Raw genomic sequence first — 26,652 nt, 5'->3', positions numbered from 1 at the left:
GAGTCAATGCAGGAATGATGCAGATTGAATGCTGCAGTCTGGTTAAAAAACATCAGCAGCACTAACATTGTGACTCGGTTTGCTCAGCGACTTGAACAGCGGTGTAACGGTTGTGTAACACAAACAACACAGAGCTGCAGCAACACACCTCCAGGGAGTTCTGAGACATGAATGTGTGTGTGTCTAAGATGTCCCTCAGAGAGAGGCTTTAATAACAACTTAGTAACTACAACGAGCCAGTGTTGTCTTTGACGTAGTTTCATTTACACGCAGCATATCCCTGAATAAGATTCTTCGCATCACATAGGACTTAGTTATTTACTTGAAAGCCGACTGTTCGCGTCACCAGCCACGTTGTTCAAATCCTGTTTAACGCAGAACAGTTCTGACATTTCACATTCGCATCAACTGCCCAGTTGACATATCTCACATACGGCCTTATTTGACATCATTTAAACACACACCAAAGATCCTTATGTTCAGGAACTTCACCATTGACTCTGGAGACAAACAGCTTTAACAGGCTTTCTCAATTTTTCTCAAAATAGAGTAAGGGGTTCATTTTATGCTGGATTGTCCCATTTGTGATGACTTTTTAGTAAAAAAAAACTTTTGTGGTTTCGATTCCCAGCTCTGCTCTCTACATGCCGATGTGTCCTTGGGCTAGACCAGTACATCTCAAATAGTGGGGCGGGCACCCCTGGGGGGGCGCGGTGAGGTGTTAGGGGGGGACGTGAGAGGCAGGGCAGGACAACTCATACAGTGGTTTATACAGATAAATAAATAAAAATGATCAGGTTCTCAATAGTATTTCAATTTGAGGGGGGGTGAAAACATTTCTGTCCTCTGGGGGGGGGCATGACAGAAAATAATAGAGAACCACTGGGCTAGACACTTAACGCCATGACGAAACGTCATGATAAAAGTGCGAGTGACTGGGTCAATGGCAAGACTAGAAAAGTGCTATATTAATACAGACCATTTACCATTCACATGTGATTTGTTTGATCCTGCAGTTAATTCACAAAACCACATGCACTTTAGGTTCTTTATAATCAGGAGTCACAACTTCTATATCAACCCTTATGGTTAGCCCTTATAAACCCATGTGCTTTGGATGCCTTTAGAGCTTGACATAAATAAAGAATGAATCATTTAAGTGTCTTTAATTTGTCTTTCATGTTAACATCCGTTTTCTGAAATACACTCTCCTTTTGTCTCTGCTGTTCTGACGGTGCTTTTTCATGAATACAGTCGGCACACGCATACTTTACGCTTTTACGACACACAAACTACTTCAACTGGATCATCTTGGCCGACACTCGGCGTTATTACTTAGGCCAGTGTCACAACGATGTGTCCCTGCTACGACAAAAACCACATAATGTACCCCAAAACAAACAGGTTTCACACAAACTTGTACAAAACTCTGCGCAGCAACTTAGTAAGTCCTTTATTTGCAATGTTCCGTTACCTTACCTTTCCAGTTTCAGATGCAAAGGAAGCAATAATTTCTTAAATAAAGAAAGCAAAAAAAAAATGTATTTACAAAATTCCAATAAAACTAATAATCAATGGATTATCTAAAGCACCTCTCTGCATCTGGACATCTGCTGTTGGAAAAGGATACACTGCAATTATAACAGCAATTCATTGTTTCTGAAAAATAAAACTGGAAAAAAAGTTGTTTTTTGTATTATGTATTTACAGAACGCTCCTGAAATGAGTTTCCACTTAAAGTAGAAAAGGCTTTCGGATCATTTCTGTTTTTGTTTTTTTTTTCCTAACTTTTATATATTTCATCAAGTCAATTTTCTGTAGATTTCAAGTTTTCATGGTCACTGTCATTTAAGTGCCCTCTACTACAGCTCAGGTGTGAGTACAGAAGAGGTAAAGATGAGGAGTCAGTCAGTGTGGTTTCACTACTGGGGATGGGTGAGGATGGCTTAGAGGAAGCATTAAGACCAACCCCGAGTAGTCGAGGTCAACATCAGTCCTCTGTCTCTGTCCACAAGTTCATGATAGGAAAGGGGAAGAGAAAATAGACAACCTTTTCTTTAAAAACCTCCATCTGTCAAATTTAGTTCATATTCATTTTTTCTAGCAACATTTCATCCACCTGTATAATTAATAGAAACACACTTCAGTCATGCTGCACACTCCAGTTATGGACAAAGACGAAGAAGAGCAGTGTCTGCGCTGAACACACCTTATGGCAAGATGACACCCATGTAGTGGGGGGATCCACTACACCACATGCACTGCTGTTTATTATCGCAGATCACATGTCTGGCATGACGTGTAATGATCTATAACCATAGAAAAGCAGCCTGGTTTGTTATATTGTGCCAAAAAAAAATCGTAGTGATTGTGGAATACTTACACACCGTCACCCTCCCCCTCCCCCACATTGTCTTTTGACGCACTCGCACTTAGATTTCGGAGGCCCATGTGTTTTTGATATTAACGAGTATTTTTATCTGTTTCAGGCATTGCAATCTTTCAGGTCTGGTTCTGACTCACTGTAACAAGCAGGTGAGGGAATAATGAGGGTAAAGAGACATGACAGTTTTTTCCGAGTCCACCGCTCCATGAAAAGACCAACTAATAAAGATTTATCCTCACTGAGGATTTATTTGAGTCTGCCTCTCTGGCAATATTGTCCCCGCCTAGCCAAAAGAGGGGGCGGCAGCAGTCAGCTTGCTCCTTTTATTCCTTGTCAGACTCCTCCTCTGCCTCACGGAGCCAGGTGAAGAAGGCGGTGACGGATTTCAAGGCCACACCTTTGCCCGTTTGCTCCGCTGGATCTTTGCTGGATTCCCATTTGTAGAAGGCCTCTTCTTTGATGACGTCCTCGTCGTACAAGGCATCGAAGAACATCCGCAGCAGGTCTGCACAGACAGAACGCAGGTGAGCACTGGTCAGACCAGGGTGAGGGAAACAGGGGAACACAGCTGGCAGAGAGTTATGTCAGTGCAGCAAAAAACACTTGATCTATCTTTTTGATTTACTACACAATCTTGAATGCAACCATCAACAGACTGGTAATTTTGCATTTCATTGATAGATGTAATTGTGTTGTCAAAGAATTATATATATATATATATATAAAAAAGTATAGAGTTTCTGCAGCGTATTTGACTTAAAGACACAATAAACACATTCAACAGTGACAGCAATTATCACTGCTACTTCTTCGAAATGCACTGTTCAGAATGTGACAATAAATCTTTATTAGGTATGAATAAATATTGTTTTCAGAACATCTAAGCTACTGCATTGGAGGGTGTTTATTGAATTGTATAACATCGGTGTGTCTGCAGTAACACTTAACTAGCAGAGGCAGAGTAATGACAGGACACTCACTGGCAGGCTGCTCCATGTGTACCATCAAACCCTGGAGGGCGTAAAGGGCCTGCAGCTCTTTCTGCTCATCGCACAGGTATTTCTGCAGCAAACTGGCTCTCTGATTGATCTGACTCGGATCCACTCTGTACGGGTTGTCGCCTGAGAAATGCAGTAAGAAACATTTGTACAGGATTCAACTGAAACATCATGGAGAATTCACACTGCTGCTGTAATGCGGAAAGACCATAAGCTAAACATAAAAATGAATGTAGTCATCAGGATTGAAAAATGAATCCTTATAAAAAGTAAGTATGACAGAAGACGACATTTGCCGCCTGGTGGCAAATCGTTTGAATGGAAGTCTACTACTCACTGATTCAAATGCAAGTAAACATTTTTCTGGGGGTTCTATAGAATAGCACTTTTGTAAATGGTTCCATTCGGAGGAAAATAGACCATAAAACATGGCATTAACAGCTGGTATCATGCAAAAGATGGCTGGTGATAGTAAACGTCGGTAAATTTTGGTTTACAAAAACAGTCATGGTTCCGCTCAAATCGCACATCTTGCAAAATAAATTCCCCAAAATGGGAATTTATTTTGCAACCAAAAGACAACATTCATTCTCATATATGGTCTATGGGAGAGACTAACAAGGCAAAGTTATAGTGTGAGACAAACAGCTATGTGCTGTATGACTCATACTTACATATGATGGCAGACTGGCACAGCGATGTCATCAGTGCTCTTATGAACTGGTTGGAGGCTACCTGCTGCTCGTCCAAATTAGCCTGAAGGAAAAAAAAAATTGTACTTCAATTAAGGCCTTTGCACACTTAACTTGTGTTTGTGCCTTTTATTCACATGTTAATACCATTGTCCTTTTAATCTGTATCCAGTCAAGCTGTCACAATCACACTCACACCATTAGTGACAGAAATTCACTGAGCGATACTGTGACTTTAATTTTTCAGCCCAGAGTTGAGTTTTTCCAAAATCAAGCATCTCACCTGTATACGTCCAATCAGAAGGTGACAATATATTAAACAATCATTTCCACCCGTTTTCGAGGGGACATTCCGAGTCGGAATTCACATCTTGCCGTTTACATACATTGCTGTTGACGTGCAAATGCATTTAATTTTAATATGTATTTAATAAAAACCTGCATGGAATATTTACCTCAACCCAGTCTCTGATGCGCTGGTTGCTGGCCTTGTCCTGAAGGAGTCTGTCCAGCTGTTTGCCAAGGTCTTCTCCAGTGAGGACTTTCTTTCCCACTTCCACCAACTCTGCCTCTTCCCCTACTGTGAAATCCACTTTCTGCAATGCATAAAAGAGTTTGAAAATACTCTTGGTAATCCAACCATAAATTGCATGTATGGAAATTATTATTTGCTATAAATATTTGCAGAATAAAACACATGTTATGTTTCTGTATGAACGTTTACAGGCATGGATTTATTTCCCCATGTCTTCAAAGACATCTACATATAGAATTAAGAATACCACCTATCCCCAAGACATACTTGATCATAAAACTTTAAAGTGGTTGTTTTTGGTTATGTGTGTTAATCTTCCACAGACCTGCTCAGTGACAAATTTGTTGACGTCTTCATTCTTGGGCAAGAAGTCATTCCAGTTCAGCCCAGCGTCTGTCCACATGTATCCAACCTTCTTAGGGGTCTAATAGGGGACAAAACAGACCACACATCAACTCTATGCACATTATGAGGGACTTTTTTTTACTGGTCAGAGAAAACACAACTTTAAGAGTGAATGTTGAGGAATAAAGGATCAGATTTTTGAGATTTAGGCAGGACATACCATTTCTTTGCAGAGCAACTTGAGGATCTGTACCAGCAGAACACCAGCCTTCCCCTGAGGCAAGAGAGGCTTGGAGATCTCCCTGAGAACACAATTACACTGAATTAAACTCATTTCATCAAAACCAATTTTTTGTTTTATTCACCATAATTTAAGTTAATAAGTTTTTGTACGGGATATTGTGACCCACATATGACAGCAAATTTAAGATTGTTAATGAATCGGTCACATTCAAGCACCTTTCAAACAACCTATAGGCGTATTAAATAAGTCCATAAGTCTAACTCAGTGTGACAGTAGAGCATCATCACACAGCTCACCTGAAGAGCTGTCCCATAGGGATACCTCCTTCATGGAGCATGGGGGAAATGAGCTCAGCCAGGTAGAGCCAGATATGAGGTATATCTATGGCAATGTCTTCTGCTGATTCCAGGATCTCTTCTAACCTACAACACCCAAAAACACAGAGCACTCAACCTCACCTTCATGACAGATTTGACAACAGTTAAACATGAATACATAAGTCATCCATTAAAAAAAATATATATATTCCATCATGTGCTCACCCTTTGTAGTATTGCTGTGCTGGCAACGTTCCTGCCTTAATGAGTTGGTGTAGCAACAGGCCCGTGTGCTCTCTAGCGATTGTGCTGCGCTCAAGTGTAGACTCCACGCCATTCCGCACAAACACATACAGCAGCGAGGCACTGTTGAGCTCTGACACACACTGCAGTGCCTCCTACAGGACAAAGAGGAGAGATGGTGGTCATTTCTTGAGACAGCCTGATTACATGCGAGTATTTAAATACAATTCAGTGTCAGATGTTTCTACCTTCAAGTCATTGATGTGAAGGTATTCTTCAATAATGGCGCTTGTTTTTTTCTCCACCTCCTCCTCAGTCAGAGAAGGTTTGGGAAGAGAAGGAGGAGGAGTGGGAGCACTCTCACGCTTGGCTGAATGGAAAAAGAAATACATGTTAAAGCTCAGTGCCTCCAACTTTATCTAGATCTGCAATTCTACTTCAGGTTTAATTTAGCTATAGGGGCATCATACCTGGGAGAGCTTTGCTTGGACCCCGGTCTTTGCTTCCCCGGTCTCTGCTTCCCCGGTCTTTGCTTCCTCTATCCCGGCTTCCCCTGTCCCGGCTTCCCCTGTCCCGGTCGTCAGTCATACTGGCGACACGACGCACAGCCTCAGTTGTGGCCCTGCTGTCTCCACCCCTGCCACCACGCTCCTGCGACTCTCTGCTGAAGCTCCTCTTGGTGATTTGGTTACGATTGCTCCTGTCGTCACGACCTTCCTGTCCCTCACTGCGATCAAATCGGTCAAAGCGGTCCCTCTCGCGGTCGCCTCGGTCTCTGTCACCACCACGCTCACGACTGGAGCTTGACCTTGAAGTTGCGAATAAGACAACATTCCACGTCATTGCAGTTTTCTTCAGTATATAATTACCTGAAGCTATGAGTTTGTGTTGTAGTTTATGTTGTAGGAGTAGGAGCAAGTCCTTTGGTACATAGTCCACTCATGTTGCACCGTCATGTTTACATAGAAACCCAAATGCCATCCTCAAGGGATATTGACCATCTGGTCCTTTGTTTTAAAGTAAATAAAAATACTAGCAACTTGAAATAGATTTCAACAGTCACGCAGCATTAAAAATAAGCACAGGAGAGAAAAATAAATACCTCTGAGGAACTCTGCGATCAGGTTCTGTTGAAGACAACAGTGAACCAGACTGCTGCAGAGCAGAGAAACGGTTGAGGGTGCTGGTGGCTGGACGACCAGAATCTGACAAGGAGCAAAAAAAAGAAAGAAAAAAAAAAAAGACAGATTAACCCCCAATACACTTCATTAACTGTTCAGTTTACTTTTGACTAGAAAAGTGGTTTACCCTGCTCTCCACTAGCTGGTTTAGCACCAGTCCCTCCACTGCTGCCTTTGCCCCAGCTACCCCACATGCCTTTGCCTCCTGGAGCCAACAGTTGATTATTAAAGTCCAGGACACCAGGCTACAAGGGCAAAACAAGATGAAAAAGGAGAAAGCTTACAAGACCATTTAGGTACAAATTAATATACAAAGTGTTGCAATCGGAATACAATCTGCGAAAAGCTGAAGAACTTGGAGAAAGTAAGTTACCTTTGTGATTTTGCTAAGGCGGGTAGTGTCAATGGGTCTGTTCTTGGAGATGGGCACCGTGTTCCATCCCTCGTCCTGAGGCTGGCTAAGACGGCTTCCTCCCGGTGTGTGAGATCGGCCCCCCATGCCTCCACCCATTCTGCCTCCACCTCCGCCTCCGCCTCCACCTCCACCTCCACCTCCCTCTTTCTTGGACATGATCTGCTGCTGGACTTTGATGTGTTCCCTGTGCTCCTCCAACTCTGCCTCCTTGTGGATTTGGTCGATTGTTTTAGGACCCTGCTCTCCTCTCCGTGGCACCCAGTTACTCTGTGGTTCAGAGATGGGAGATTATTAATGTTTACATGTTTGCACACCAGAATACAGTCCTCTTGACATGGCTCTCATGACATTTACACATTTCCAGTAAAAAGGAGCCATGAGGGAGTGTCTTGTCATCATATTGATGGAGATTAAAAAGTAGCCCATACTGCTAAATGGGCATTACAGCTATGACACACCATGAAGACCTATCCAACACTGAAGAGAAGTGAATGGAGAAATGTAAGCTCATCCCAGCAATGGAGTTAATGCATATAGATGGTACATTGGGTTGAGTGGGGTACTAAAAGAATTATACAGCAGTGAATTGGATTCAAAGTAGCCCAGTACTAGTAGTTATCAAGATACATAGTGGGATTCAGTTGACATTTCTAGCAACATATGTGATAAAAGGGACTAAAATGTTGATTTTGATTTGTATCCATCTTCTTACTTTAACATAATGTGGATGAAATTGATATTTACCCTCCTAAGGTCCAAGACATCCTGCAGCATGAAACGGATTCTGGATGAGGTCTTTCTCTCTTTGATGATCTTGTCCATCTGGTTAAAATACTGATCCATACGAGGCTGAAATTGACAAAAAAAAACCTTGATGCATGGCTATTATGACATGTATATGAATAAACAGGTGGGGCTGCACAATGTTACATTGCTGAATATTCTGATGACGACGTCACTTGTAATAAATTAAGAGATGCCAATAAAAGTGTTTTGTTAAGAATTAATACTTACTGATTAAATAAACAGAAACACAAAAAGAAACTGTTTTCTTTTTTAAATTAGGGATTTTGTAGAAAGCTATTTTTATTGCCAAGTGCAAAAGGTTTGTAGGAAGTGATAGTCGGCCGGCTGTTGTTCATGCATGTCTTTCCATTTTCTTTTTAGCTGCACCGTATAGACCCTCATAACCACTCGGTTGCATTATTAATACTTCAATGTCATTTATAATAAAGGACATTTCCACAGCCGCAGTGAGTGCTTCACGGACGTAGCCACTGCTGCAGCACAGCTGTGTTACCCATTCAATGGGGTACAAGTGATGGTGGGGTCACATGCGCTGGTATCTCAGCATGCTTTTTTAACGTTTTTAGAAACATTTCACTCATCGTTTATTTTAGTTAACTTTCACTCCACTCCGTGTGTGCTCACACATGAGATATTAGAACTGGGCAGGAGGAGAGAAATGAAAAAACGCTCTACAAAACAAACATATGAAATAAAACAAGTGTTTCTCCAAATGAAATAATGGAGGAAACACTGAGCCCGTTACCATCATATTAGGGAAAGTGTGAAAGTTGAGATGTAAGATGCGTTGCACACTGCAGGTGCACACGGCCTGGTACTCACTAAAGTCATCATGGGAAACAAATTAAAATTCAAGTTCATGCTTTGCATACCTTGGCCTTTTCAAAGTCAAGATCTTTCCCAATGGTAGAGAGCAGCCTACAGAGACACTCCAGAGACTCCTCATCATGATTCTTTAGCAGTTTTACAACACAGTCGTGCATGATGGCCTCTGTCAGCATCTTCAGCTTGAAGAGCTCGCCGATGAACTTTATGTTACCCAAAGAGCGGCGGCGGGCCTGGTCTCTGGCCTCTTCCAGCTCCGCCTTCAAACGCTCACGTTCTTCCTGCAAGAAGACATCAAGTAGGCATTTGGTGCTTGGAGTCAGTGGCAAAATGATCAGTTTATAGAAAAAGGACAGATTATGATAGTTGGCACAGTGATCTAAGAAAAAAAATTGCAATTTACATCTTTGCAAGCCTCCAACTCCTTTTGCTTCTTCTCAAAGATCTCATCATCATCCTGGTCCTTTTCAAACTCCTTCTGACAGCGGTTAAGCAGCATTTTACGAAAGTTGGCATAAGCTCCTGGCTTGTCTGAAGTGGGGACTTTCAACTGAAGGAGGAAAACAGTAAGTACAATTAGTACATTTGAATTAATAAATACGTCTCATCTCATGAATAATTAAATGACCTAAAATAAAGTTTAAAACGTCTATAAGAAAACTTTCCTTCATCATAGGAGCAAATACAACAGTACAGTCACATGACTTACTCCCATAAGGCAGCGGCACATGTTGGCGTAGGCCACAGAGAAGTTGGGCTCCGAGATGGCCTTCTCAAAAATTAGGTCAATGGCTCCCTTCAGTCTCTCCTCAGTATCTATCGGTAGATCTGTCACCTGTTTCATCAGATCCTGAAACTTTTGAGGAGTCAACTTGTTGAGGATACTACGCAGACGCTTGAGTAGCTCCTGGGTCTTGGACAGCTCACTGCCATCTTCTTCGGGTTCCTCTACAGTACGGCTGCGAGTGGGCTTCTTCCCTGTGGGCTTCCATGCATTCTCAGCCTTGTTGAGATGTACATCATCACTGAGGGACATACTGCTTATGATTTTCCTGGGCTCCTTACGCTGGCCCTGCTGGGAGCGACGTGGTCCAGGGGGCTGAAAGGAAGGCAGGGGATAAACCTTAGCCAAGGGTAAATCTTAAATCAAATACACAAGAAGGGGTAGTAAGACTTCTTTGTTAAAGTCAACCACCCCAGAAAGAAACAAAAGAAATGTACTCACCGGGCCTCGTGGTCCTCCCACTGATCTGCTTCCAAGATTACCCAAATACGAGGGAGTAAAATCTGGACCAACACTCATAAGTCGAGCTGGGTCAACAGGTCGCAGGGGAGTCTTGTTCACCTAAAGTTATAGTAAGAAATCGGATGACGTCTCATTGCTCATACACAAGAAAAACCGAGTTAAAAACATACTTCAATGCAGCTGCAATCTGAATCATCGCCCATTTATCCATGTTTTCACTGTGAAACTACACTAAAAGCATCACAGCGTGATGCAAAAAAACTTCTGGTGGTGAGGAATTCTTAAAACAGGGTGTCTGCATGAAATGACTAGTTGATCTTGTGCCACCCTGACACTTCCTCTAACCAGATGCAATAAGCATCCATCCCCTCCAAATGTCCAGGTTTGAGTATCTGCCGATATCAGTCCGCTAGTCATTTTAGACCTTTTAAACTATGAAAACATTTGTGCAGAGTCATCTCAAGCTATTACACAAAACATTCTCAAACTAACACATTATTCTCTCAAAACATCTGAAGAGCTCTTGCATGTGAAGAACCAGATTTCTTCCTTATCGCCAAGCCCCACATCATTTACAAATCTCCTGACCTATAAAGCCCTGGTCCCCCAGAACCAGTTTGACCCTCAGCAACCTTACACCATCTGCAAACCTATTGCCCTCAGCTATGGGCCTCATTCTCTAGCCCCTGCTGGTCAAGTGGAATTCAGTGTGTATTTCAGCTTGTGTTAGTCAAGAATATTATATAGAACTACATCTGCACGTGAGAAAAAAAATTCAGAATGCTGTTCACAAATACAACTGAGGCTCATTCAGTCCACAGCTAATTCAGGCAAATTGTCACCTACCTTGTCTAGGACTACATCACTGATGGTAGGCAGACCATCAGGTTTGTTCATACTGGCACTGATAAACTGGAAGCCGAGGAGGAAATCCCTGTCGTACTGCTTCTTCTCTTCTGGGTTTATCGGCTTCCATTGTTCTAATGGATGTTAGAGAAATGTGTAAAAAGAAGATCAAATGTTATGTGAAAACAATCTACAGGACACAAGCTCTAGAATACACGGAAACAGATTTATGTACAGCTTTGTAACAACAGAAAAACAGAAGGAAAAAGTTGCCTTCAAGACTACAGTCCAATTGGTATCATCTCTGAATGTGAAAACAAAAAAGGTCACCAGGAATTATAAAATTACAAAATCCTGCTTAGTGTAATAAATAAATAATTGTGTGTGTTTGTTTTTCTTTAATTTGCTGCTAAGCATTTAAGTACATCAAAGTTGCTGTTGTTCATTCTGAATCTTAGTGATAATGTACCTTCTTTGTACTTGTATTTCTGCTCAGTTGACTCAGATGTGGCTTTGGGTCCGTCAGGCTCTGCATTCTGCTTGTCTTCTTGCTCTTCCCAAGTCTCATCTGCAGTCTCAGTGGGAGGCTCAGCTGGAGCAACAGGGACAGGGGTTGCCTGAGTTGAAGAGGGTTCAGAAACGGGCTCCTACGGCAAACATAACAGGAGAGACGAGTAAACAGCATGTCATGTTTGAAAAAGAAATATCCATAAATGTTACTGAAACTACGGAGATCATCTGGGTTGATACACACATCTGTGAATGCATCCAGGAGGTCCCCAATGGCCTTTTTGTTGAGCTCCTTCATGTTTCTCCTCTTCTTTGGCAGAGACTGAGCTGCTTCAAAGAAAGGACAAAGTTCTCACTTTAAAATAGTACACATAGAAATACTAGTTGGAATGCAACATCAATGCTTCATGCTTTGTCCATCAAGTGTCTCATCATGAGTATGACAACAAACATCACATTTCACAAGGACTAAATTTGTATTTTTGGGTACCAAACTCTGTACTATTACTGAACAAATTATGACCACACGATAAAATAAATGCATGTGATATCAATATGCTGCAAAGCTCAGAACCTGCATCCAAGTAAAGTCAATAATGGAAACTCCAAAATGATAATACTAGTGTAAAATGTACATTACACCTTGTCAGTTCTACTGTACCTTGCATAGTAGCTTCCTCTGTAGGGCAGCTCACCGGGGTGGGGGGGACATCCTCACTTTTCTCCTTCCCATCTTCTCCCTCCTTATCCTCCTCCACCTCTTCCTGGGTTGGTGCTGCCATCTTACCCATAGGTGTGGATTCCTGAGATTGAGTAGCGTCAGGTTTGTCAAGGGGTGTAGTGTCGGTAAGTGCCACATCCTCAGATAGTGCCTCAATGTCCTGGGGAAGGCCATTAGAAAGAGGAGGTTCTTCTGTTTCATCTAGAGTGGGTTCAGGTTCGAGGTCGGGTTCGGGTTCGGGTTCAGGTTCAGGTTCAGGTTCAATTTCAGGTGCAGGTGCAGGTGCAGGTTCAGGTTCAGGTTCAGGTGCAGCATTTTGAGTCTGTGGAGCAGCAGGTTCCTGTGCAGAGGGTGGAGGCGGGGACATCTCAATTGCTGTCTTTGCAACTGCTTCTTCCTTTTCCACTTTAACAGGGGCAACTATTGCTTCAACTTCAACTTCAACTGCAGGCTCCAAATTTGGGCTGGCCACCCGCTCCTCTTTCACTACTTCGGTTGTCCTTTCTTCCTTTTCAGGTACCTTCTCAGTTGGAACTGGAACAGCAGGTGAAACCTCCATTTTGACAGGTGCCTCTTGTTCTGCTAATGATGCCGAGGGGCTGGCAGGAGCATCTACTGTGTCACCAGCTTTAGTAATGTCTTTATGTTCCGCTTCAGTAGGGGGAGTAGATGCTACAGCAGGAGGTGGGGGAGAAGGAGACTGGTGGTCCTCTATTAATGTGGATGGAACGCCAGTTGCAGCTGTGGAGGCCACAGATTGAGTGACTAATTCAGCGCACACTGTCATCTGGCTGCTCGTTTCCTGTTTGGGCTCCACCACAGGCTCTGTCTCTGCTGTTGGAGGAGGTGGAGGAGTATCAGCGCTAGCAGGAGGCTCCATGTCTTCATCTTGATAATAACACAAAAGAAATGATCACATAAGTAGTCCATTAAAAAAAATCTGAATACCACTGGAATTTGTTCTATGCAAACAAAAATGAACTCACCTTGGCTCGTCACTGTGGTGGCAGGCTGTACAACTTCACCGTTGGTCTGAGCAGGACTTAAATCTGTTGTGGAGGCCTACAATCCACAAAAAAAAAATGTATTAAGCAACAATGGAAAATCAAAAAGTTGCCAGTTCAATAAGTATATCTACATTCAATGAAGATCATTAGAAAATGCCTGCAATTAAAGAGGAATTGTGGTATTATTTGACCAGGGCCCCATGTGTTATAAATGTGGGTGCGCATGTGAATAGTACTTACGACACAGTAAGGTGTCGTAAGTTGTAATTGGTTCAGAAGCTTGTGCGAGGCGGCAATAGGTGCAGTGTAATCTTGCTGGGCAAAACTAGTTATAAGTTTACACATACACACCCACATTTAATAAACATAGAGCCCAGGTTGAAAAATACCAGAATTTTCCTTTAACCATGAAACTTATCATTTCTCATTCATGCTCACAGCAGAGGTAAATATGAAAAGAAATATGCCTCATCAACATCTATGATTATTTGAAATGGTGTGATGTGAAAACATGTCCAACCACCTAGGTAAGGAATAAATAAACTGGATGATATAATGGAACAAAAGCTTTTTTTGCTTTGACATTTCCGTCAATGTGTAATTTTTCTAAAAAGCAACACATCTTGTTTCTTACAAAATGTTAACAGTGATTGTGTTTTACCCACTTACCCACTTTTATCATCATCTTACTGAATTGGTATCAAGTATTTATACTACAACCTATACAATACTTACACACAAGCTACAGGTTTATCGGTTAAACCTTACTCAGTTTTAGTGGCCTTTTCACTTAGATTTCCCACACATGTCCTACACTAAGTCAGTAGCATGGCTGACAGCAATATTTAAAAAAAGAAAACTTAACTTAAATAAGTAATAATCCGTCCAACCTAATCTCTTTAACTGTACACATAACACTGCTTTGCTCAGAGTAAAAGATGAGATAATACCTGTGGAGGAGTTGGGGTGGTGGCGGACCTTCCACCTGACATTATCTCCTCTGTGATGTCACGTCCGCCCTGGTTGGGGTCTCGTATTCTTATCTATCAGGTGAAATGACAAACACTGGTTAAGTATGTAACATAATCCTACTGACCAAATGTAAGGATCAGGTCACCACTGATCTAGAGCTGCCACTAAACATACAGTAATTACTACTGTTATTTTGAAGGACAAGAGAAAGTTCCACATGAAACAGACAATACACTCTCTCCCCCTCTATTCAAAAATTTCTTTGACCTCAGACAAGAGATGTGTTGCTCTTTTGTTGTGACACACTACCGGTTTACGTTCTCGCTTTAGTTGGCCTTGTGACTGTGCCGGTGGTTGCTGAGGAGGCGGGGCTTGTTGCTGTTGCTGAGGGGTGTTGATCAAGACTGGTGCAGGCTGAACAGATGGAGGGTACTGTGGCTGAGCTGGGTAGTATGCTCCAGCTGTAAGGACAGAATGAAAAAGAACAGCATGAATGAGAAGGCAATAAAACTTCACCATAGTTTCACATTAAAATTACCATCAATCCAAGACCCATTTCTCCTGTGGTTATGACCAAAAATGAATTTGACACATTTTCTTAAATCCCTGGCAGGCAGTCTGTAGGTATTATGCATGTAATTATTGTAACAGACTCCACGGTGTTGCCATGTACATTAGCCTTTTGCCAACCACTGCCTGTAAAATCTAGAGCTGAACGATTTAGAAAAAGAACATAATTACACCATTAATGTAACCAATTATATACATTCCTTATCTGTATTATACAACAGTCAAAACTTCCTTGGTGCCTCAGTCAATACTGTCTTTTTACAGCTAAGTAAGTGTCCCAGACGCTTCTTACACAGCCCTGTTGGTCTTGACACTCTGTCTTCTGAGGACATTTTCTCTTATTAACAGGAAAAAAAATGATTGTGAAATTCATACAATTTATTGTGATACAAGGATTTCAACATTTCACACACTAACATTCTTTCTCACCTCGCTCACTCAAACACACACACTCTTATCCACTAACTCACAGACCCTCACTCCCTCTCCCTCCCTCAATCACACATGATAATCAGTGTTAACAACCATAGCAAACCAAGTTTAAAAAAAAAAAAATCTGAAATAGTTTCATACAACTGACAGAACCGGCTCTTCTGTTGACCCTGAGGCCACTATCAAACAGGTAGCCTCTTCAGCTTACTGGTCTCCTCTCACTTCTATGTCACATGACATGCACCCATCTCTCAAGTCATGCAACGTGTGCTACCTCTTGCTTCCAAGTCATGCGCGTGTGTAATCGCAGCCTTGCAGTTAGAAAATCTCATATCACATTATCACAAAAGCAATTTATCGTTCAGCCCTAGTAAAATCACACCTATTTTGACATCACACACACACAAATTAAAACAAACACTGTCACCTGTACATTAATATGATGTGCACTAAATTAAATGTCTGCATTACTGACCGTAAATTCTAATATTGTAAATGTTGCATTGTAATAAATTACAGTAAAAATCCAGATAAACCCTTTAAGTGTCTGTAAACTGTATTTTAATTTTTCAAAGTTACTATTATTACTAATAGACGGACCCATATTACTATATACAACTCAGGGTGTCATTGTGATTATTTGCAAGTGAAAAGATGCATTTATTTTTAAGAAATATAATTATGCTGAATTGTTTTAATATGGTCATTGTGGTTTAAAAAGGTTAAATTACATGCATCCATACAGCACAAATTTATAAGTGAGATGCAACGCTTATAATGGGTGCTCGATGACTGGTTGAAAGCAAGTACACGACTAAAGGTGTCCTGCCTTGTGTTCATTTTGTGGTTACCTCACGAAATTCTGTGCTTCACTTTTTTCTGTGATTTCTAATCATTTTAGATCACAGATTAGAATGAATTACGATTCATATTTTACACACACACACACACACAAAAGACACATTAACAACGCTAGTGAAGACAACAAGTGCTACTGAAGCCAAACAAGCACACACTACTCACCGGGGTAGCGCTGGGAGGTGAGAGGAGCACCGTGGAGAGAGAGACGGCTGTTCTCTCGCCCGCCCCCTCTCCCCCCACCACCCCGCCTCTCCCTCGCAGCAAGAGAGGGCTCTGAACCAACGCAGCAAAGGAGAGGAAGAGAGAGGAAAGTAAGGAGAGAGGGCAGGAGGAGACAGATGCAGAATGAGTTAATGAGAGGATCCAGAGGAAGCAGGGTGTTAACAGGGTTCCATGAAATGAACAAAGCCCTGGCTTGAATCTTTGCTCATATTCCTGGACACATCTTATTCTTGTATGCAGAAAAGTTTGAAATATAGGTAATCTCTGAAGTTAATTGCTTGAGAGTGTGTATTGTATATTGTACAAGTCAATAAAATATTGGATTGTAATATGTGCCTCCAAAAAAAAAAAATAATCGCAGTGGTTACAGTCCTGCTAGAATTCTTGCCTTACACTTGTGTCCATTTCCACATATAATTTTAAATGTTCATTGGAGAGGGCAGGATTACAAGAGAAATAGCTGATCGTCCCAAAATGGTAAAATAATAGTTGGGAATGCAGTCATCTCATTCGTCCATGACACCAGATAAGTGTGGACAGATGTGACAACCCATCTCTTACAGTTCTAAAAGTCATTTCATGGAACCTGTGAGGCAGTGTCAGGAGAGACTACAGGCAGAAAGAACAAGGACCAAAGCAAAACTAAGCCAGACCACATGCAACTGGCATTTCACCATATACTGCAGGGTTTTGACCCAGAAAGAGAAAAAAAACAAACAAAAAAAAAACAACCAATCAGCCAGGCAAAACCATGACACACACCCAGCAAAGAACCAGTGGGAAAATGTGTACCAATGGATACCAACTGAAAGCAAATGCCTCGACATAAGATGCCAATACAAGTCAGGTTTCTGATAGTTAAGCAAAATTCAAGAAAGAAACTGAAAAAAATGCATCATGTTAATATGTTTATGGTTGTGCTTGGTTGTGGTTTGGTCTTAAGCAAAAACCCCTTACCATAAGCGGGGTATTCGGCAGGACTGGTTCCAGGATAAAAGCTTGTCGTACCACTGGTCACAGGATACTGCTGAGTAGGAGGCATGTATTGGGCCCGGTACTGCAGAAATAAAATGAAAAGTCTGAGAAAACAACACATTACTCTGCCCATTCTTTGGCACATTTACTCATTCATACTGTTTTCAGTGTCTGCTAGAACAGGTTTACCTGCTGTAATGTTCAAATACACAATGTGTCTCATGCATAAATTGCTGCTGTGACTCTTTATCCTCCGTCTAAAATGCCCACCTCTCAAAAAGCCCTGCTTTTCTGAATGACCAGGTGGTCTATTGTTTGTGATTGGCCAACCCCTACATCGTGTGTTGGAAATCACACCCCTTAACTAGAGGCTTCCATACCACAATAGCAATAGTGTTCTACAATGTCAGTTGAGCTAAAATGTTTGGCAGACATATTGGTATTAGTAACTAGTAACATCAAAGACCTAGTTGTAAAAACAGGAATTAAATAAGATGATTTGTGAATAGGTGGTTTGCTGTAACATGTGCCATTTCTACTGCTGCTGTATGACAAACTGCACCTCGGGGAGGATAAAGATATCTTTGAAATGAGGCACAGGCAAATTTTAGGTTTTTTTTCCCCCTCCCTCCATTTCCTGCAGACTGTGGCCTTTCAACCTTTCCCATTTTATTGAAAAATATAAGAGGACCCCACCTTTTTCCAAAACATTTCCATAATAAATTAATTTCCCCAAATATGCTTTTAAGTGTATGTGAATCCCCTGAAAAAGGAACTATACAAAATATGTTGTGCTGGACATTATGTGCCACTCAATGCAACACACCTAAGTTTATTTATATAAACCAACCTGTCCATGAGGGGGGATGAAGTACCCCTGAGGTGAACCAGCAAAAGACAGCTGAGGCTGGGAGATCATCATCATCTGGGAGCTGGGCTGATAGACATGAGCAGGTCCAACGGGCCGAGGTCCACTACTTGTTTGTACTCTTGGAGCACTGGTGGCCATGGCTGGTCGGTTTGGATAGTAGGTCTGGAGACAAGGAGGAGGGAAAGGAAGAATGAAGACTTCAACCTAACACAAGCAAACTTTTGCAGTGCGTGTATGTGTGTACATCTAGTGTCTTTACTATGGCAGCCACAACCAAATCATTAGAATATAGCAGCCCCCAGTTGGAAGCAATGCACACAGCAAATTCCAATGTGTACAGAAAGTTTAGTTCATGGGTTATATTAAGTCAGTTAAGTGTGGATGTCAGGTTTCCCTGCCACACTGAGGTTAGCCCAAATTAAAAAAGGAGTGGGGGACGAAAAGAAAAGCCGTTACCTGTAGAGCTCTGTATCCGCCCTTCAGCCGCGCAACACATGAGCAGAGAGCAAGAGAGTGAGATTAAGGTGAAAATGAGGACAAGACAACAGACAATGTGGAAGGTTGGGATTATATGGTGTAAGAAAGAGGATGAAAGGCAGCAGTGCATGTCTCAGTTATGAACAATAAGCTTGGACAACCACAGCTGCACATACATACAACTCTATACACATCTTTGCACACATACATACAACTGTATACACATCTGTACCTACAAGTAGGATGGGGGTTCTAGTATTATTATTAGAGGTTAAAAATACATTTTAAGGGCTACAGATGCACATCAAATCTGATGTTGGAATGCTGCAGGTACCAAAAAACAAATCAAACTATATAAGTGACTAAACCAGGCATCTGTGTCAATGTAATTCAAGTGAAATTTGTTTTGAGTATGACTAATGAAATGATTTCAAGTATAAATGACTAACAGCAAGTTTTGTGTTTCTATTTGAGCACTGCATTGGAATTGGGTAAAAAAAAAAAAGAAGGCCAGTCTGACATATGGAGACTTCTCTATTGCAGAGATTCTCAAACTTGGGATTTCTACCCATGCACAAAATAAATTAGCCTCATATGAAATGCACCAATCTCACAAAATACCACAATAATATTTCTTTAATACAGATTGACATGACTTGATAAGGGCTGAGATTTTTTCTTACAGCTCAAAGCTGATGCAGTCTACATAGGCTGTAGTTTCCCCATTGCATGGTATCGGTTTGTCTTCCTTGACTACAGGCATGTGGAGTGCAAATGATACACCAACATATACAGTTGGGTCCTTATATAGTTGGACAAACATTTTTGTCATTTTGCCATACAGCACCACAGTGAATTGGAAATTAAACAATCATTAAAGTTAACTCTCAACTTTAATTTGAGGTATTGGGGGAAAACAAAAAAAAAATTTGCATTGACCATTTTTATACATTATGGTCCATTTTCAGGGGCCCAGAATTGTTTTGAGGGTGAAGAAAAAACCCTTTGCAACATCCAGCCAAGTCCACACACTTGAAAAGATAGGTGTGTCATCATCAGTTTACAATCAAGAAATGCCTTCATGAATGTAAATACAGAGAGAGGGTTTTATAACAAGTTGCAAACCACTGATAACATTCAAGATAGATTAGAATTTGCAAGAAAAGAAGCATTCTTGAGTCCTGGAAAGACTCTCTGGACAGACTAAAAATGAACTTGGACCAGAATGATGGGAAGAGAAAAGTGCAGAGAAGAAAAGGAACAGCTTATGATCCAAAGCATACCACTTCATCAGTCAAACACGGAGGAGGCAGTGATATAGTATGGTCATGCATGACTGCCAGTGGATCAAGCTCACTTGTGTTTACTGACGACGTGACTGCTGATAGAAGTAACAGGATGACTTCTGAAGTGTACAGGGCTATCTTCTCTGCTCTGATTCAGTTTTATGCTGTGAAACCAACAGCATTTCACATTACAGATGGATAATGACCCAAAACATATTGCAAAAGCAACACAAGAGCTTTTGAAGGCAATGAAATGGAATGTTCTTCAGTGACCAAGTCAGTCACCTGAATCATGCTTTTCAGTTACTGAAGACTAAATTGAGGGCAGAAAGACCCGCAAACAAGCAGCATCTACAGCAGCTGCATTTAACACCACTTCTTCACTGACCCTCTTTCTGGGGTCCCTGTTCAAAAATGACATGCTCAAACTAAATAGAGCATATCTCTGCAATTACAAGCTCTATTTGAATAATCTTAGGTATCAAAATAAAGATAACACTTGTGAGATTCCACCAGAAGTGAATGCAGATGGGACCCACCATAAACAAAGTATTTTTTCCCTCGCCCAAAGAAATATTGCATTTCAAAATACATTTTTCTCTGGAGCCAGCTCGTTTTAATCCTCTAAACCAATAGAATCAGGCCGCGGTCTCCAAATGCATGTAGCTCTGTCCCTTAGCACGTGAGAAGGATGCAAATGCGTATGACATAGTTTGACGGACATTTGCCCTTCTCCAATCGATCCCCAAAGCATGCTGGGAAGTCTAGTTCTCCGTTAGAAGCGGTTCTGTTCCGCTGAAAATAGCTTGTTTTGCTCAACAGCAAAGGTAAGGCAACATTTATGGTTGTATTTCTTGAAAGTGAGTTGTTGCTTTGCTCTTATTTTGCAGCTGGATCCGTGAGTTTTGGTCATAGAGTGATATAAGAGTACCATTGGAATCTGTGAAGTGTCTGCTGTCAAGCAGACTTTTCTTTTTTACATGATTACTCTGATTCTCTGGTGACGCGTTTCAATGTTTACACTATCATGGTGTTTCCGACTCGTGTTGATTCGATCACTTGGCGTTTAGTATGTGTTTGGTGAACATAAGCAAGGTCTTGCTTGTATGAGCTTTTAGCCGAGTTTCTGAGCTTTCTGTGGGTATGCTGCGTGTCAAGAATGATCAAAGGTAAACATGCCTTTGATACGTATGCGTCACAGTGAGGAGTCTGCCCCAGGTATCGGGGGCATCCGGGAAGAGGTCTCTGGCCTGGGTGGGATGTCCATGGGTTCCAGTATTAAAAGAAGCCTTTAATTTATCATGATATGAGTAGATTCCATTACATCGGAGCCCCTGAATATGGACAGTAATGTATAAAATTGCTTAATAATAATAAAATAATTCCTCAACAGTTAATGTGATTCTTTTGTTCAATACCTCAAATTAAAGCTGCAAGTCCGCACTTTAATCACATCTTGATTGTTTCAATTCCAATTCACTGTGGCAGTGTACAGTCAAAATGACTAAATGTGTCTTTGTCCAAATATATGGACCCAACTGTATAAAACAGGAAATTCCCAGGCAATGTGTAACAACCACACCAAAAACTGATTATCATTTCAAAAGAGCCATCTGTTCTGTTACAAAAAGGTCTTCTGATTAAGCAACAGCAGTGCAAAAACAGAGAAAAAGTCAGACTTAAAGTGGAAAAAACATCAAACGTTTCAAAAGTTAAGCACAATTAAATAATTGGGGGAGGAATCATGAAGACTACGGTGCAGAGAAATACTACATCTTAGCTTCATAGCTATCGTAGCTGATCGCAGCTGCATGCATTAGACAGGCAGAGTTGCCACCAGTGAACCAACCTGTCACTGAGCCAACAATAGTGACTGGCATAGTTAAAAATATATATATATATATATATATATATATATATATATATATATATATATATATATATATATATATTATCAATAAAGTAAGGAAAAGGTGACAATTAACAGCTTTTTTTTCCCTGTGACAACTCCTCTCATTCTCTCCCCAATCACTGCTCTTTTGTGACTGATGGAAATGGGAAAGAGAAGAATTAAGTAATTTGTCATGTGTGATATCCTCGATGAACACATTTATAATATCGTCATTGTTTACATTGAGAATGTGAGCGAGAGTGGTCTGGACAGGTGTTGGACTGACACACATTACAGGAATATTGGTCATAAATCTTAGCAAGACAGGGATTAAGAAAATTGACCCACACAGGGCTCTAGTCACTATCATGATATGTGTGGTGGTACACCGACTTGAAAATTGCAGAGAAGCATAGACATTATTATTAACAATAAAAAAAATCCACTAATGTGCAAATGCATGATGAAAATAAAAATTACGTAGGACATCTGCTTTTTAAAATAATGTGACTCTCTATGTATCCTAAAAGAAAAACACTTTGACGCTTTGCTGGAACTTTGCAAAATTAAGTCATCTTTTAGTCATTACAGTGTTCTTATCTTAATCTCCAAAATGTGGTCTTGAAAGCATGCATTCAACCAAGTGGGGGTAAGAAAAAGAGGGGTGTTAGTACCTGTTGGTGTAAAGTACGAGGCCCTGCAGCAAACTGGGAGGACAGCAGAAGAGAGGAAAAGAATCAAGATTGACACTCAAGGAGATAGATGGCAAACAGGCAAATACAAGCACACATACAAAGATTTAGCCAAAGCCTTATAGCAAGAGAAGCCATGTGAAAGTGCAGAAGAGGGATGGTTCTCATACAAGGGAAAACCCTACTTTATAGACTGAATACAAAAACCCTAGCAAAAAGAGCAGCAAAAAATACCTGTCTTGGCTGTGGTGCGGAGTTCATTTGTGGAGGTGGAGGGGTGGCAAAAACAAGAGAAGGGGGCTGTCCAGGGCCGTAGGCAGCCTAGAAGAAAGAATAGAGGATGAATAGATAGTTCCACACTAACCTCCCAAAATCACTTGAAATATATAAGTCTCTGGCTCTCACCTGTGTTAGTCCAGGGGAGGGGGATGGGTTTGGGACAGAAGTGGGTCCCGTTATAGGCTGTGGTGGTTTGTTCATTTCACGCTCTTTTGTGGTTCTGCATCAGGGTGGCGTTGTGTTGCCAGCCTTCTTAAGACAGACAGGAGAAAGACATGTAAAAAGAACAGAACTGTAAAAAAGCAAAGTAACAATCAAAGGCAATTGGATGAAATTGCTTTCAATTCAAGAAATACTTTCGATAATAGCACATTTCAATTACTAATAACTGCAGCCATACAAAAAAATCATACGAGTATGAAAACATGCACCATAGTGCGATAACATGTGACCACCATTAAAGGTGTGGTCTATGGTTTCGACCGTGATAACAGCACTTCTAATAGACTAGTATATAGACACAGGCTCTGGAATGATGTCTTTTGAACATTTCGTGTTAATATGCTTGGCAGAATAGAATGAGTGTCATATGGTTATAAAATCAATGAGAATGAGGGGGCCTCCTCTACAGCTGATCAAAACTACACAGCTAAACGGGCTTTGAAAATCACAAACCTGAATGATCACAGCTTGGCCAAAAATAACAGGGATGACCTATAGTGTTTTAAAGATCTTCTTCCAGCCTGTGTGACTAGTACCAACCCAGTTAGATTGCTCTGGATTTCACTGAATTTAGGATATAAAAACTGTCTATCCACAACAACTGTTTATAAATTGCAAACTATATATTAAAAAAAATCCCCATACACACGAAAGCACTCATTTATCAAAGCCAATTAAATAGTTTGACTTTGATATGGTCAATTATCTGTATGTATATATCACTTTTCTAGTCTTGACTACTCAAAGCTGTCTTGCATTTCAGTTTCAGTCACACTTTCATGCAGCGCAGCATTTTTTTATCACACATCTTTTATACCCATTCACACTCCGCCGGCACAGCCTCAAGGAGCATTGTGTGGTTAAATGTTTTGCCCAGGGACACAACGGCATGTAGACTAGTGGAGCCAGGAATCAAACCCTTGGCCTTCCAATTGAAAGACAACTCGCTCTTCGTTGCACACAGGACTGTTTTGGGATTGAACAGAAACCACATATCACTTACTCTTCCAGTGTTCATACTCTGAGGTTCTGCAGCTGGACATTTATGAACAGTTGAACCCCAAAATTTCACATCTTGAATGTTTATCTCAATGGGATGGTCTTTAATGAACAGTGGGGTGGATAATTATAATGATAATTTTCTGGTCTCGGACACCTTAACCTAAACCTATATTCATTGGTGTGACCCGCAATACCTCAGGTCAAAGTTAATTTACCCAGTTAACAGCGGCTAGGTCACTCGAAGGAAAATAGATTTTTAATCTCAACAAGGTTTTTACCTGATTAAATAAAAGGATATATAACAGAAGCAAGTGCACATAGCGTTGGCTAGCTACATGTGCCAATAATCAATTCAATGGCCCAGTAGTGAATTTAATGAACATAATGTCCATAATTTTATTTTAAACCTGACTGCAGTTATTTCCTAGAAATTAATTCTTGTTATACTGGTGCTGGAATAGTGAAGACATGGTAATGCTTTTAAAAACTATTGAACACTATTAGCAGACGTGTCATACACATCCACCTGCTGGTAGAGGGAGCCATCATTAGCTGCTAGCTGGTAACCATGCCTCTTTTCGACGGGGCATAAGTGCACAAAACGACCATATGGTTCTGTAAGTGGTGGCGGCAAACAGCATTATAAGCAAGCGTTTGAAATGACGTATTCTACGAAAAGATTCCCACTGCATCTTGTCAAAGTTATATCACGTAAGCAATTCCGATGGCCTGCTAAGAAGACCGTCCGCAGCAGAGCAGGTTAAATCGCTAGCCATCAGTCGGCTAACGTTACGTGTCCCACTATCAGACATCTCGCTACGTGGCTCAATGCCGAGTTTGAGTTCAATCTTTAAGTACACACGGGGCTAATGATTTCAGTGTTCAGTCTGGCTATGGCTTCACTAGCAGAAACACAAGAACACAAAATAATGTTATGGCAGGAATGTGGTTACACTTGACCGCGATTTAAGTTAGAGTTGCACTATTGTTGGTTAGCGTTAGCGGTTTAGCCCAACCCTGTCCACCGGGGTGTATTTAATTACAGGCCCAAAAAGTTTTAAGGCCACAAATCATCAACCTGGTATACATCTAAAGGTGTAGTTGGTCAATGGGGTTTTATAAACAATTAATGATTGCTTCACATTACCACCTGGTGTCAAAACATCGCGTTTAAACCACGAATCAGTTAGCAATAGGGCTAAATCCCAGCTACATGACGAAACTCGGGTTGACAACGGTAACCATTCGCCAAGAAAGCAAAGTAACCCTGTCTGTCACCTTAGCTACCATTCTCTTGGCGTTAGCAAGGCGCCTTTCTCTGCCTTTAAATCGTCACCGAAATGACATCAATACGTCCAGGTAATTTTGGCTTTAACCGTGTCCGTACTTTGGTCGACATTTGGTGGAGCAGCCCCTCCAGCGTGTTAGCTGACAGCCGCTGGGGCCTGCTAACATTGGCTAGCCTGCGTGCCTTTGACAAAAGTGAAGTCAGGCTCCAGTGCACTAGAGGCTAGTTTTATTCTTACCGGTAATCAGTAGTGAATATGGAGGATGGATGGTTAACTCGGGGTTCTGCCTCTGATCAGATCGGTCTCCTGTTAGTGAAAAAAGCTGTGTGGTTGTTTCCTTGTCCTTTACTCCAAAAGGAAAAGTGATGCCCTTTCTTGGCTAACTGTTTTAGCGTGCTAGTTAGCTAACCGGCAGCCGGGGTGAGTGCCTCTCCTGCTGTCACTTCGCTTTAAATCCCCGGGCGTGCGAAATTGACAGTGCTCAAAATCAAACAATATAGTACTTGGGGAGTACTACAGACAACTCCGACGGACCCCTAAAAAGCCTCTGGACCGTAGGTCCATGATCAAGGCGTCGATGGTGACGGATTGCCGGTTCGGTACGTGCACCACTGTCCTGTACTGAGGCTTAGAACGAGGCCATAGCGCAGTGTTTCTCGTCTGTGGAGCCGGTGCGCCTCCAAGTCGCATGGGCAACTTCCGGGGAAATTAAAATTTAATGCAGTTTCCTTGGTCATGTGACACGCGCTTCTGTCACTGTCACGCCACACTTCAAAATTATTGTGTTCATGGCATTGGACACGTTTAGCCATTTTTAATATTTAATTGAAGCCAGTCACGTAGCTCTAGTACACTTCGTTCTTGTATTATGAATATGTCAGATATACATAATGACGTTCGGCAATAGTCATTTCAGTTACGCAAATGGCGTCACTTTCCACATTCATGTGTTTGTGATTTCTCTTTACAGATATTTTTGATTCATTTTACATTTGCACAATCTGAATTTTTGATAACCGAAATTAAAGTATGTCATTTCGATTTGATATATTTACAGTTTCATTCTGATCAGCCTTAATACAAGTTCAATTTATCTCCAGGGCCCCCACATTTGTAATAAATTAAATTCCTGTCAATAAGTCCTTTTAACTTATTTTGAATACACATACCACTTATTGTATGTCCCTGTTGTTTTATTATAACTATTACTTGTTCTTTTAATTAATGAAATTAATGAAATGAAATGAATGCATTTCATTTCTCCCTCAAAACTGACCAGTTATTAGTAAGGTG

General features: G+C 41.2%; 1 protein-coding gene across 3 annotated transcripts; it reads right to left on the bottom strand.

Moving 5' to 3' along the window:
• Window positions 1–1,436: 1,436 nt before the first annotated feature.
• eif4g1a (eukaryotic translation initiation factor 4 gamma, 1a) lies at window positions 1,437–26,050 on the bottom strand. 3 transcript variants are annotated; one of them, XM_044022965.1, is made up of 32 exons: window positions 25,597–26,050; window positions 22,973–23,098; window positions 22,802–22,888; window positions 22,550–22,582; window positions 18,678–18,698; window positions 18,201–18,383; window positions 17,333–17,432; window positions 14,558–14,751; window positions 14,269–14,361; window positions 13,298–13,373; window positions 12,252–13,199; window positions 11,835–11,920; window positions 11,550–11,727; window positions 11,081–11,214; window positions 10,214–10,333; window positions 9,698–10,087; window positions 9,392–9,538; window positions 9,036–9,269; window positions 8,101–8,205; window positions 7,315–7,623; window positions 7,069–7,186; window positions 6,863–6,965; window positions 6,231–6,568; window positions 6,009–6,130; window positions 5,743–5,915; window positions 5,497–5,622; window positions 5,177–5,258; window positions 4,937–5,035; window positions 4,532–4,672; window positions 4,059–4,140; window positions 3,367–3,507; window positions 1,437–2,891 (listed from the first exon to the last, which is right to left on the bottom strand). In XM_044022965.1, exons 2-32 carry the CDS (start codon window positions 23,045–23,047, stop codon window positions 2,710–2,712), a joined length of 5,220 nt encoding a protein of 1,739 aa, XP_043878900.1. In that variant the 5' UTR covers window positions 23,048–23,098; window positions 25,597–26,050; the 3' UTR covers window positions 1,437–2,709. The 3 variants fall into 3 exon arrangements, with proteins under 3 accessions (XP_043878900.1, XP_043878917.1, XP_043878909.1); XM_044022982.1 differs by having other exon boundaries at window positions 14,600–14,751; XM_044022974.1 differs by lacking the exons at window positions 18,678–18,698; window positions 22,550–22,582 and having other exon boundaries at window positions 14,600–14,751.
• Window positions 26,051–26,652: the final 602 nt, after the last annotated feature.

This window comes from Solea senegalensis, linkage group LG1 (assembly GCF_019176455.1).
Source record: "Solea senegalensis isolate Sse05_10M linkage group LG1, IFAPA_SoseM_1, whole genome shotgun sequence".
In the NCBI taxonomy this organism is placed as follows: domain Eukaryota; kingdom Metazoa; phylum Chordata; class Actinopteri; order Pleuronectiformes; family Soleidae; genus Solea; species Solea senegalensis.
The sequence above is the reverse complement of the archived record's forward strand: the minus strand, read 5'-3'. Positions and strand labels throughout refer to the sequence as shown.

What these genes read in the sequence shown, in the direction of transcription:
- eif4g1a (XM_044022965.1), bottom strand. Translation starts at nt 23,047, where the DNA reads ATGAACAAACCACCACAGCCTATAACGGGACCCACTTCTGTCCCAAAC. An exon ending in CCACCCCAACTCCTCCACAG is followed by an intron (nt 13,374 to 14,268) that starts GTATTATCTCAT and finishes TGTGGATTGTAG; the next exon opens with GCCTCCACAACAGATTTAAG. An exon ending in CCTATGGGACAGCTCTTCAG is followed by an intron (nt 5,259 to 5,496) that starts GTGAGCTGTGTG and finishes TTGTGTTCTCAG; the next exon opens with GGAGATCTCCAAGCCTCTCT.